Below are 12,801 nucleotides of genomic sequence, written 5' to 3'. Positions count from 1 at the left end.
TTGACCAAAACCATCAAAAATATATTTTTTTAATTTTATCTTTAGCCACTGTTAGATGTTCAGGGAGACAAAAGATTTATACCACTAATTAGCAGTTAGTGCTCTGGCTAATTATTTTTTATGGTGTACAATTGCTGACCGACCAAACGTTCATAATGATTATCATAACTCATAACACATAGAATAAAGTGGTTTTGGTGGATGTTTCTCTCCATCCACCAAAACCACCATAGCAATTTCTGCTACTTCCTTACAGAAGACTGATGTGATCTGCTATTTGGAGTACATAACCACAATCTATTTCTTTGTATGTAGTGATATTTTGCAAAGTTCTTGAGTCAGCACCTTTTATTATTGAAACCGTAATCATAACATGGTGCACAATATAGAATACAAAAGGTTCTGGTGTGGCAATCATGTAATCTTGAAACAGGAGAGTTTTTAACTGACTTAAACTGACTTAAACTGACTTAAACAGACATTTGCAACAAAATTCCAGGTCCAGAAATTTCTTCCACTATTTCCACTAAAATCATAACCTTTAAGTACAACAAATCAGCACATCAGTAATTGTTATCATGGGTCTGAAAATCCTATAAATCTTTCACATTTATTTCAAGTAACCTTTCATTTCACATGGATGGATAAGTATACACTCAAGATGCAGAATGTCTTACATTTTACAAATTATTTCCCTTTTTATGGATAGACAGTGAAAGGCCTTTGCCACATTGGTGAATCAAACCATTGTATACCATGCATTTTGTGATATTTGTTTGTTTTTACTCACAATATCCAGAAAAATGGAGGGGATAAATTTAAATAGCAAATTCTATTAATGGTTAAAATTAAATAACATTGAAAGATCAAATTAACTTTGTACTGTTTAAAATTCAGTTTTGGTTTCTTGCTTATTCCAGCCTCTTAATATTCAAAAGCATTCCTTGTCATTTTTGTGTTCTTCTGTGTAACATAACTTGAAAAATAAACACAGAGAAAGGAAACCACAAAGGATTAAACTTGAAGCTAAAGCAAAGTTTAAGTTGAGCCATAGCTGATCCAAATACTGAGCACTTAATATTGTAACCCATTTAGCAGTAAAGTTTATCTATATGTCTGCCAGCTTGTCACAAGTCTTACCCCTCTCCTTCAAAAGTCTCTATAAATAAATTTTTCTTTGTGGTCCCTAATTGATGATAAGTATATTACAGCTCCTCAATTTCCCTCACTCAAGACAAGGTTACTCTAAATTTAATAAAGTAATGGACAAGATAAAACTCAAACTATAACTCAGCTGGCTGCTACTTGCAACCTTAATTTCTTGATATCAGTATACAATTATCAATATGTTATAAATAAGAACCCTAATGCTTAATTTTGCAGTGATCACCTTCCTCCTTTTCATTTGCAGACCAGACTGGAACCTCTATAGGTGTGTTTGCTTGTTTTGAGTGGGGATGGAAGAAAAGGAGTCATGCCACATATCTGATTTATTAAACCGGATTTGTTCTGTTTATACATGAGTAGAACTACCTTGTTCTCTGAAAAAAATAAAATTTCTCACATTTTTATCTGTGCTTTGCAGTCAAACTTCCTTGTGTCTTGGACAAGAAATCTTATTTTCTTGAAAACAAAATTTTTTTTTCCGGCCTTCTGTAATAGGTAAATATAACAGTGTAAGATGAGTGACAGTGTATTTCTCAAGTCATTTTTTGGAATGTGACAAAATGGAAGTGTCATAGCGTGATAAGGAGCCAACATATGATTGCTTGATAGAAAGCAAAAAATGCAGAATTGCATATATTTTCTCCTTTGTCAGCAGCATATGTTAATGAAAAGTTCTTATAATTGTTAACTTCTAAACCATCTTCAATTTAGCCAAGATTGAACTGTTATCACGTTTGTCATAAAAGTATTCTGAGATCAATGTCATATGACCCATTCATGTATTTGACCTTTCAAATTAGCAAGCCATAGTTGACAGTAACACAAAGGTTGAGGATAAAAAGAAATTATTATATACAGTACTTCTTCTGCATCTTTCCACTTCTCTCCAGCTGTTCTATCTATGCCGTACTGGCAATTGAACACTTTCCTTCCAAAAATCAGGAAAGGCACACCAGTAAAAAACGAATTTTTGCTCCTTAAACATCTCATGCATCTTCCCCGAGTATTTTGTGACTTCTGTCCGAGGAAGGAGGTGTAAGCATTAAGTTAACCCGAATGATTCCACAATTGTGGTATCATCCAATCCATGCCAGAGGACTTGAACTAGATAAACTAGTGAGAATGCACAATAGCGATAGCAAAGCTTTGTAATGCCAAAGAGCTATATCAATATATATATATATACACCGGTGTTCCCGAAACCTTTGACAGCTTTAAAGAAAGAAAACTTCGTCGTCAATCCTGTTTCAAATTCCGCAATAAGTTTATGCACCTCATCAACAGAATTGACGTATCCTAAATTATAGTATTTCGTACACTTTGCGAATTCTCTTTTATTCGATTTCTACGTATGCATCTCGTCCACTTTAAAGGTTCTCTTCTTTAATGGATTGTTACGTTAGTATCTCGCGCACTTTGAAGATTTTTTTTTCCATTTAATAAGCATCTCGTGCATTTTTAGGATTTTCTCTTATTCAATTGTAACGTTAGCATCTCGCGCACATTTAGGATTCTCTCTCATTGGATTGTTACGCTATCTCATGAACTTTTAATATTCTCTTTCACCGGATTGTTACGTTAGTATCTTGCGCGCTTTTAGAATTCTCTTCCGTTCGATTGTTACTTTAGTATCTTGCGTACATTTAGGATTCTCTCTAATTGGATTGTTGCTTTGCCATCTTACGCACTAAAAAAAGTAAAATTATAATAAACATATATATACGCGTACTTAGTATATAATAAACCAGTGAAATAATATGGCACAAAAAGATGATTTTAACCTTTTTTTTATTCCTGCAACCATTAGTATATTTCAGGTTCAAATCCAGCGCGTGTTGCTCGGAGGTGGCTTGGCTGTGAAGTCTCCATCAATTTTCAATCGTCTTCGCTTAACCATTGGGAGCTAAAAGGTCAAGTTAGATCTCAGCCTCGTTTCCACGTTGAAATATAAAACGCGTGACCAAAAATCCCTGTATTTTGAAACGTATATAGCACAAATTCAACTCGACGAATTATCTCACGTTGATCAGGAGGTCTTTATCTATCAGAATCAAGAGTCAGACCTCTTCTGTGCGCAAACTCATTTTTTCAGTGTCTGCTCCCTGACTCTGACTGCTTTTAGTTCGAGCGGAGTTCTGATTTTTTAATTTCAAGAGGTCGACTCTTGTTAAATCAACGCGATGTTCGCTTCAATTCTGGTAGTAATCTTTATTCTGAAGTCATTTTACGTGATTCAAACCGACAGTGTTGTAATTGGAGCCTTCGTGATGCCCCACGGTAAGCAAAATTTAGTCACTAATTGAAGCGTGTTACTGGTAAGAGTAAATTATGTTGTATGAAGACAACTCTGAGAAATCAATCGAAAGTCCCTTGATGGAGAATGAATTTTCATCAAGACGTGACATAACAAATCATCCAGCCCTTTACACCCTAACATCAGTATGTATATTCTCCGCACTTTTCTCTATACATTTGCCGAAGTGCTGCCAAGGAGAATTAGTTTTAAAATCAAGAGCCTCTTCTAGTTTGAGATCATGTCCTTGATTCTCGCGACCTTAATGTGTAATTTAGGGATGATATTGTAAGGAGAAATACGATGCTAGTCACTCATAGGGTTCAAAGGGTCGATAAGAAAATATTGGTAAATAGATATATAAGGAAAAAAATACTACAAATGGGAAAAAGGAGGATAGGTCTTCAACACGTAACAGAAGAAACCGTTTGTTTGACACAAAGTCTTGTTTAATTAATAATAAAGAAAAGCATATAAAATATTAAGAAAGAAGGCAGGGGTATGCAATTACGTTCCAAATTCAAAACGGATCAGTTTAATTTTTCTAATTCCTAACAGAATAAAGACAGATGCCATTCGTTTATTTCACATGGCGTTCATTCCTTTCATCCATCTTTCCTCTCTCTCAATCTTCCTTTCATCCTTTCCCTCCTGTCTTTATCAGGTATTTATGAAGTCTGTCTGTCTGTCTTTCTGTTTATTTATTTATCTTTCTGTCTATTTATTTATCTAGATGAGCTCTTCTCTATCAGTGTACTTCCGTTTTTGCGTACGTGTTTACCTCTTTTTTATTTGCTAATTATTTAATCAGGAGGCATCGCTCTGGACCCACGCTACTTTAACACAACAAACGCCACAGCTAAAGCACAAGCCTGGTTGGTGCATGACGCTTCAAAACAAGTGGGCAAACAAATCGATGATCTCAAGCCTGATACCATCGTTCTCAGCACCCCACACGGAATTGCTGCCCCTGAAGATTTCATTTTCTATCTTAGCCCGAGAGGATTCGGATTTTCTGACACGGACAACTGCGCATGTCCACCGTGCTGTTATAACCTTTCCGTTGCCATGGATTCTAAAGGGAGTGAGAACCTTGTAAGGATACTCAAGGACGAAAATGAGAAGGTATCGTATCTGAGTGCATTCGGGCCTCCCGGAAACGAAGATGTTCCCTTCCCTTTGCGATGGGGCGAGGTGGTTCCATTGTATTTCACAAAAAGTGTTTTAGGCCAGCCAAGTAAGGTGATCATTCTGTCCCAGCCGAGTCGCAGGTACACGGAAAGCGTGAAGATGATCCCTGAGCTGCACCATCTCGGCGAAAGCTTGTTTGAAATTCTCCAATCGCAGCTGGAGAAGATCGTGGTCATCATTAGCGCTGACTTGGCGCATACTCACTTGAAATCAGGGCCGTACGGTTTCTCCACCGCCGCCGAGCCCTTTGACAAAGCGTGCGGAGCTTGGGTGAGCACCCAGGATTCTGAAAAGCTTGTAGTTGAAGCGGCGTCTTATGTGGAAAAAGCTCTTTCTTGTGGATTCACGGGACTGGTTATGCTGGACGGGATGTTAAAGGCCAGCCCTTTCACCTGGGAATCCAGGCTTCTCGCTAACTACCACCCGAGCTACTACGGCATGATGTTGGCGTCTTTTTTGCCTCGGTAATGATCGCAAACAACCATACAGTTTTCTTTATGAAATAAAAACGTAAAGAAACGAGAGTTCATTTTGAAGATTAAGGTGCAGGTTCTGGGAAAACCAACACGATTACAGCAAATTATTTGGGGAATTCATTACTAGATAGCTTGCGCCTTTCTTCATTTATGGTCAATGAACAATACCTCCTAATTAATATCGAGAAACCCTGTATAATCTCCAATCAGTTACCTCGTCAACTCTAACAAGTTGTGTTCAGAGGATGGCCAACGTCCCATCCCTCAGGTACCCACCCTCGAAAGGCGCTCCTCAAGATCACCCAACGTCCCATCCCTCAGGTACCCACCCTCGAAAGGCGCTCCTCAAGATCACCCATGAACCAAGAGGTAAACCACATTCATCGCGGTAAACAAGCAACTTTATTTTAGATCATGTTTGTACATACAATTTTTTACATAGGTTTACATATATACATATTACATATTTCAATTCCAGGATCTTTGTACACATTCGGTCTAGCCCAAAAGTACCCGAATGCAGTTACATTGTTTTCAGACATGTTTGGCATAGTGACCTACGCTACCTGGTTCGTTCCCTACAGAGATCCTGGTCAATGTGCGACTTCTCCAACAATTCTCTATGTGCGAAACGGAATTCTCAAAATATTGCAAACGCAGAATTATTTTAATTCCTTAAGCACGCAAACTAGGTTTACGATACCATTTCACAGTTAGTTTGATCGTCACAATCAGTGTTGCCACTTGGGTATACCCAAAGAATAGAAGACTACGGTTAGTGTGTACTGCCGATTCAATTCCTCTGAGGGAGGGGAAAATTCAACTTCTGAAAAGTGTTCAGAGTAGTTAGCACGATTGCTTGTCTGAAAGCTTCCTCTGAAAAATATTTCTCGTGCCTATTTAGTTGTCCTCGTACTTTGACATCCCAGACGAACACATCTGTCACTTTGTCATGAAAAAGCTCGGTTGAAAATACTTATGCCCTACACGTTATGGCTAAATAGCTACCGTGTAAATTATCGTGTTCAAGGTTACGGTTTCTTGGTTATACTTCCATGAGGTCTCCAAGAGCTTTTATTAAAACATCGCTGAGAGAGCTTCGTCGGATAAAACTAGCTGAATTCAATGAATGGACTCTAAACCGCTCAGAAAAATATTGTACAATGTAAAAATGTCGTGTAAAAAGATAACTGCCGTATGACAAAATATAACACTTCTAAGCGCTTGGCAAACTGCTCACTTGCTTACGCTTTAACCCGGAAAAAGAAGTATTTCACAAAGAAAATAGTTTATAACAGAACAGTAAGATACTTATAAGGATGAACACTCTCTTTAGAATCAGTGAAAAGGAAATACTAGTCAACCAACAATTATACAAAATGGAAAACATAACATCGTCAACAAACACAAAGAAAATAGAGACACCGCAAAAAAATAAACATATCTCGGAGAAGCTGCCGAGCCTGGCTCCAAGGCTGGGCAAGAGGAGTGGCAAAGAAAGCTCTCTCTCTCATGATCTGCCAAGCTCATCCTGTAATGATAGTTACAATCATACTACATTTGGCTTCTCTGTAACTGATCCAATAATAGCTGCATTTTTACGACATAGTTACAGTGATAAGTTTTAACCTATACGCTTTTACTCACGAGCATTGAGTTTTGTACTAAAGCAGATGGTTTTCTTCATACCAATTTCCGATAAATTTACAATTTACATTAGTTTACATTTACATTGCACAGACTGGCCTACGAAAAGTGTTACCACAAAATGCCATAGGTATCCACCTTCACACTGGTCTAGTCTGATCACGCAACGCATTCTCTCTCTAATCAATTCTATGACAAGTCTAAACGGTCTACGAAATTACTTTTTAAAGGAAAACAATAGTTTTATGTGCGAGTTCGGGCCCTGCTGGGCGTGCTGTTAATAATTAAATGACGAGTTAATGCTTTAAACCATTAATAATGCTAAACCATAATTAAGATCATGAGAATAACAGAGAGGTGTCTCAGTCTGATGAGAACAAGCAAAATTTAGGAAGATAATACCACAAAGAACCCATCTCAGATATAATTTCGGTAGGTAAGTACATATGATATTATAGCTGAACAAGACTATTGATTTACAACAAATGAATTCTTGGTCATATACACTGTACAATAAAAATAATCATGATTATTTTTTCTGGGCTCAGATCTGGTAAAGTTAAACCATGAAGCCTTTTGCCATAACATCAGGATGGAATCAAAATAATTCTTAGACTATTTCAGTTTTCTTGCAGTCATGTTATATTACTCTTCAGCCAGCAGAGAAAATTTGCAAAGTGACATAGCATCACCCAGACTGTATGATAGTTGTAACAGTCTATACATTTATTACAATGTAAATCTTTTAAATATTAATAACTAATAATTAAAAACTCTAATAAGGAGAATAAATTACTCTGTGTGTTGAAATATTCTTTGCACTGACTTAAACAGCAGTGTGCATGAACCACAGGAGCCAGCCTTAAAGCAGTGGGTATCATGTCTTTCCCTCATCTTCACTGCTTTTCTTATCTGAAGAATCATAACCATCTTGATTAAGATTCATTTCATCAAAGTTCTGAAATAAAAACAAAGCGAAAGAGATTAATTCAACTCCTTTGTTCCTTGAACTTTTAATACCATTCAACCAAACACAGTTACCACTAAAGTCTTATTAAAAAAGTATTGCACAAACAAATATGTTCTTTCAAAAAATAGTACTTATGAATTGATTCAAACACTAAAAATGTACCTCAAGTTCACGTAGAACTTCATCCATAAAATCTGTTGAGTTTTCTTTATATTTCACTGCCAGCTTTATTGCTTCTCGAAAGGCCTTCATACCAAACAGAATCAGTGAATTAATTAATTAAACACTGGACAGGTACAAAAATGTGCAAGTCATTTTGACTGATTGTGCTTCATATAGTTCATGTTTACTCCCATTAGTGCCATGGTTGCATGGCTTTAGAGCTTGTGTTCAAATACATTAATCAGGAGAAAATAAAAAATATATATATTTGAATGCCTACCTTAACCACATTTGTTCCATCAGATGCAGACACAAAATAGAAAGGAAGACCATGCTTTTTGGGGAAATTGAAACTTTTCTGTGTCATAGTGTAGTCAACTTAAGATAATACCAAGCAGTTAAGGAATATAAAGACTGCATCTATCCAAATGGCAAAATGAATTCATATACATACAACGTATTCTTATAAATGATTTGTTCTTTCTTTGCATGCCTGCTCATATTAATCCATTAACCCTACGAGGTGCTTAACATATAACTCCTTGCTGCCATTTTCAACACATTTCAACACAAAGCTCTTTTGAAATAACAGCAAACTCTCTTTAATGGATAGCAGCAAGGAAAAATCACATGCGCTTGTATGCAGAAGATCTTGCCAAATAAAAAGGCTAACTAGAGCTAATACTTTGTAACATTGATATAAAATGTTCAAAACAATTCTGGATTTGAGACCAGCAAAGTTATGTGAAATGGAAAGGTAACCTAGTTCATCAGAATCAAAAACACTGTCTGTAAGTTACAATACAATGGTCTTTAATTCCAGTTCATTTTTAGAGTTGTTGCGTGATGGAAGCTATTCATAACTTTGAAGTCTCAAGAACAAGGACTAAAAGTTATTCTACAGAAAGAAAACAAAAAGATACCATCTATTTTGTTTGCTATAACTATACAAGGAATGTTCTCTCTGTATTCCCTTAGTTCTTTGTACCATTTTGCAAGATTTTTGTAAGTCACTTTTCTTGTAATATCAAATACCTGTCAAAATAAAAAGAGATCTTAACTGAAGTTTAAACAAGAGCAATTTGAACACATACAAGGTGCAAAATTACTCCTGATATACATCAATCATGATATATGGTTAACACTCTTCAATTATAAATTTAGGTCCCTAAAGAGCTTGTTAAGCCTTTACACCCTAACATCAACATGCATATTCTCCATACTGTTCTACATACATTTCCTAGGGTGCTGACAAGAAGAATTTATTAAACAATCAGGAGTTTCTTTGATTGGTGATCATTATTCTTGTTACCATAATGTGAATCAGGAGTGATATTGTAAGGAGAATTTAGACTCTAGTCACTCAAAGGGGGTTAAAGGTTAATCATTGGGGGCTCAAGATGGAGGGCTTATTATAGAACAGAGTTTGGTTCTTAAAAAATCATTCTTTACTGACAGTACTTACTAGTAGACAAGAATGTGCTTGATGATAATATGATGGGTGCATACTACTGAATCTCTCTTGTCCTGCTGTATCCCAGAAATCTGGAAAAATGATATATATGTATTACTACACAGTATACTGCAAGTTCAAGTGAAGTGGTATTCATGATTGTAAAACCTCAGTCAAATGCTTTTCACCTATTTCATATAATTTCCAAACCTCAATGAGAATGCTACCCATGCCACAACTTTTAAGGTAGTATGCCAACAAATCTCCTAACAACATCTCCTTCTGACAACCATAAGTAATCTTTAAACCATTCACACAAAATAGAAGAAAAGACAGTTGCTCTGATAGTCACCATAGCAGTTACAATAAATAACAATGGCAGTTTTTGCCTGAGCTACCAATGTAAGGTAAGCTTTTTCATCCAGTCCTTTATGATAACTTTAAATAGCATACAGAAAAATAATTGTAACATTCATCATTTTACATGAATGGCATTCTTTTCCATTCACCTAATTTGCAAATGTGTAAAATAAATGTTGTCTTGATCCAAAAACAATCCGACTTTCTGATAGACAATGTTAAACAGAATTTTTGACACATCCTATGGTAAAAATATGTTATTTTGAGAGACAAATCATACAATTTGCCTGGTGTAGATTTGATATTGATTAATCTATGTACTGTAGTGTCTTTTCCATCATTACTGCAAATCTACAAGAATTTCAAAGCCTGTGAACTGAATGCTTAAAAATTCATACTCATAATTTTAATGTTTAGTCTTTTTCAGATTATGCCTTTATTAAGATTTATGAATTTCTTTCTGATCAAGAATGTGTGTGCAAATTGAGGTCAATTGTATGAAATTACACAATCACATTGTATCAAAATCACAACATCCAAAGTCTTGAGTTACATAAATGCATTGTCACTGAACTTAAGGCTTACATGTTGTATAAAGTGATAACTACATGATTGTTACTTCCAGGTACTTCCTTTAATTGTATAGTTAGAACTGCCACAATGAAATAGAATAGTTATCTGGCTATGCTACTTTTTTTTGTACTCTAACAAAGTTAGATGGACTAATTTTTGTCTTTAAGCAACTAGATTCTGAGCCCACAAGAACCTGGTGATTCTCCCATGAGAAAAGCTCTGATAAAAACTTTTTTCACATTGGCCTCTTCAGTCTTAGCTGATTTCCAAATATGTCACTTGTTCCTAAACTCATTTATATCAAGTAAGCATATTGTATTGGCAACAAAAAACTCCAACATTTCACTTCTGTGTTGTTCTCATTTAGATTTAATAAATCATTGACAAAATAAATGCGATAAAATAATGAAATAAAATAAATAACACAAACTATCAGGAAATGTGAAATGTGATTTAATTTAAATTTCCAAATTTAAGGACAAACACATATACAGTCAAACCTGTAAGCAGTCACCCATGGTGAATAGCAGAGTGATTGCTTAATACAGGTTCCAAAAATTAGGGTTATTATAAAAACAATGAACAATGCCCCTTAATGCCATAACTGACCACTTAATGTACAGAATCTTGATCAAGAATACTACCTATATTAATTCTGGGAGAGACACAAGGATTAAAAAATAATTGGAAAGCTTATTCTTAGTCTTAATTGAGTGGTTCCACTTTTAGTAGCCATTCAATATACAGGCAGAGGACAGTAAAAACAGGCCCTTAGAACTTGTTGTAAAGGGTACTTATGACCACTCGATAGAGGAGACCACTGGAGCCAGATTGGTGAAAATTACAGTGATTGAGGGGAAACACATTCAGGACTTTGACAACTGACCATTTAATACAGGGTGACTGTTTAATAGGGAGCTGCCTAATACAGGTTTGACTGTATTAGCAGAAGACAATCAACAAATTTCACACAGATGGGCAAACTGCAGGTTAAATTGGACTTACCAACTCGAACATCAGTTCCATCAACCCTTGTCTTGTACTGAAAAAGGGTCAGAGCATATGTAGAAAGCTGCTGTGGTTTACTGTTGTTATAATTAAGGACACTAGTTTCATTGACAGACTGATAATAAACACCAGTAATATGGAGAGTACTAAATAAAAAAATACAAAGGGCTGACTATAGAAATCTGGAGGCCATGTGAATTTTTCTTTCCAGAGACTGATATTTGAATTTAAAACATTTCCAGTTGATGAAAATTGATGAGCAAACATAGCTTATTGTAGGATTACTTTACATGTTCGTAACAGCTTCTTTTATTAGAAAGCAAAACAATCAAAAGCACCTGTATTCAATTTGGGAAATACCTGACCTGAAATGCTCAGTGATGTGATCATGAGATGATGTGACAAGCAACAGACTTCAGAAATAGATTGAATATTGAGGTAAATTGTACTTTGACATTAATTTCAAGATGGTTTTGCGATCTATATCGAAAATGGCAATTCCTAGGTTCATGTATACGTAGGGTACTGTACATTTGTTCGTTGATATTATTTAGTTTTCCTAGCATTCAGTAGCAATACTTGATGAGCTTCGCGTACAATATAACAAAAGAACATGTCCGAGGCAATATATCTTTTCGGTCATTGAGTGACGCTAAAGGCCTCTTGAGAATAAGGAGATTTCTAAAACAGTTCTCCGAATAAAATTTCGCTCTATTGACGTACAAAACTGTAATTTACTGCGAGAGGTGGCGTCAAAACTGAGAAAAAAGAAAACATCATTGTTTAACAAATGAGGTTAGAAAATTTTAATTTTAAAATATGACCGGGTAACGACAGTCACTTAGTAAATGAAAAAAAAAATTAGCGAGAAACCAGCTTCCGTATAAATAACCAAAAACTGAGAACCTATTGCTCCCCTTGATCAATATTATTAGACTAAATCAAAACTACTTTGGCGGAATTGCTAGGGCACGATAAAAATCTAGACACTTTGCTAACAAAAAGCATTAAGGATACTATCCATCCATGAGAAATCTCTCAACCAATCTGAAAAGGAAATAATGTCACAAAAATTAGCCGGTTTGTTGGACGCTACCGTTTTCCTACAAAACAGCAAGAACAGGTTTACGAGACATAAGATATCACACAGTCTGCCTTACTTTGACTTCCCTACAGCACTGTCTCCTAAGCAAATAACTTTGACGGAACCATCGCTGCTCCTTTTATCTCTAGTTTCGTTTTCATGATTCGCGACAACATCATTAGCCGCCATTTTCATTCCAAGCTTCGCAATACCCATCATGCCTCGCGACTATGCACTCCATCTCTGCCTCACTTTCGCAACGTGTTGCTTAGCAACTGACTAAACAGCTGGCCGATCTTCGAGTTCTTCAGAGAAGAAATAATTGAAAAATTGTAAACGGATTATTTTCAATCAGTGCTGAACAAAATAAATTGGCAACTTATTTATTAACGTTAAAAAAATTAAAACAAAATAATG

The 12,801-nt window shown here is 35.7% G+C and overlaps 2 protein-coding genes across 3 annotated transcripts; one reads left to right on the top strand and one right to left on the bottom strand.

The window, feature by feature from the left end:
* The first annotated feature begins 3,157 nt into the window (after window positions 1–3,157).
* On the top strand, window positions 3,158–6,543 carry LOC131790028 (protein TTE1956-like). 2 transcript variants are annotated; one of them, XR_010717440.1, is made up of 3 exons: window positions 3,158–3,444; window positions 4,272–5,395; window positions 5,449–6,543. XR_010717440.1 is itself a non-coding variant. In XM_059107210.2 (2 exons), the coding sequence occupies exons 1-2, from the start codon at window positions 3,348–3,350 to the stop codon at window positions 5,117–5,119; spliced, it is 945 nt and encodes a 314-aa protein (XP_058963193.2). In that variant the 5' UTR covers window positions 3,158–3,347; the 3' UTR covers window positions 5,120–6,543. The 2 variants fall into 2 exon arrangements, 1 of the variants encoding a protein (XP_058963193.2); XM_059107210.2 differs by having other exon boundaries at window positions 4,272–6,543.
* Window positions 5,507–12,603, bottom strand: LOC131790029 (rab-like protein 2A). The gene is made up of 8 exons (XM_059107211.2): window positions 12,461–12,603; window positions 12,318–12,347; window positions 11,298–11,377; window positions 9,372–9,451; window positions 8,830–8,941; window positions 8,187–8,284; window positions 7,907–7,990; window positions 5,507–7,732 (listed from the first exon to the last, which is right to left on the bottom strand). Exons 1-8 carry the CDS (start codon window positions 12,601–12,603, stop codon window positions 7,652–7,654), a joined length of 708 nt encoding a protein of 235 aa, XP_058963194.1. The 3' UTR covers window positions 5,507–7,651.
* Window positions 12,604–12,801: the final 198 nt, after the last annotated feature.

This window comes from Pocillopora verrucosa, chromosome 1 (assembly GCF_036669915.1).
Source record: "Pocillopora verrucosa isolate sample1 chromosome 1, ASM3666991v2, whole genome shotgun sequence".
In the NCBI taxonomy this organism is placed as follows: Eukaryota; Metazoa; Cnidaria; class Anthozoa; order Scleractinia; family Pocilloporidae; genus Pocillopora; species Pocillopora verrucosa.
This window is presented reverse-complemented; position numbering and strand designations above follow the sequence as displayed.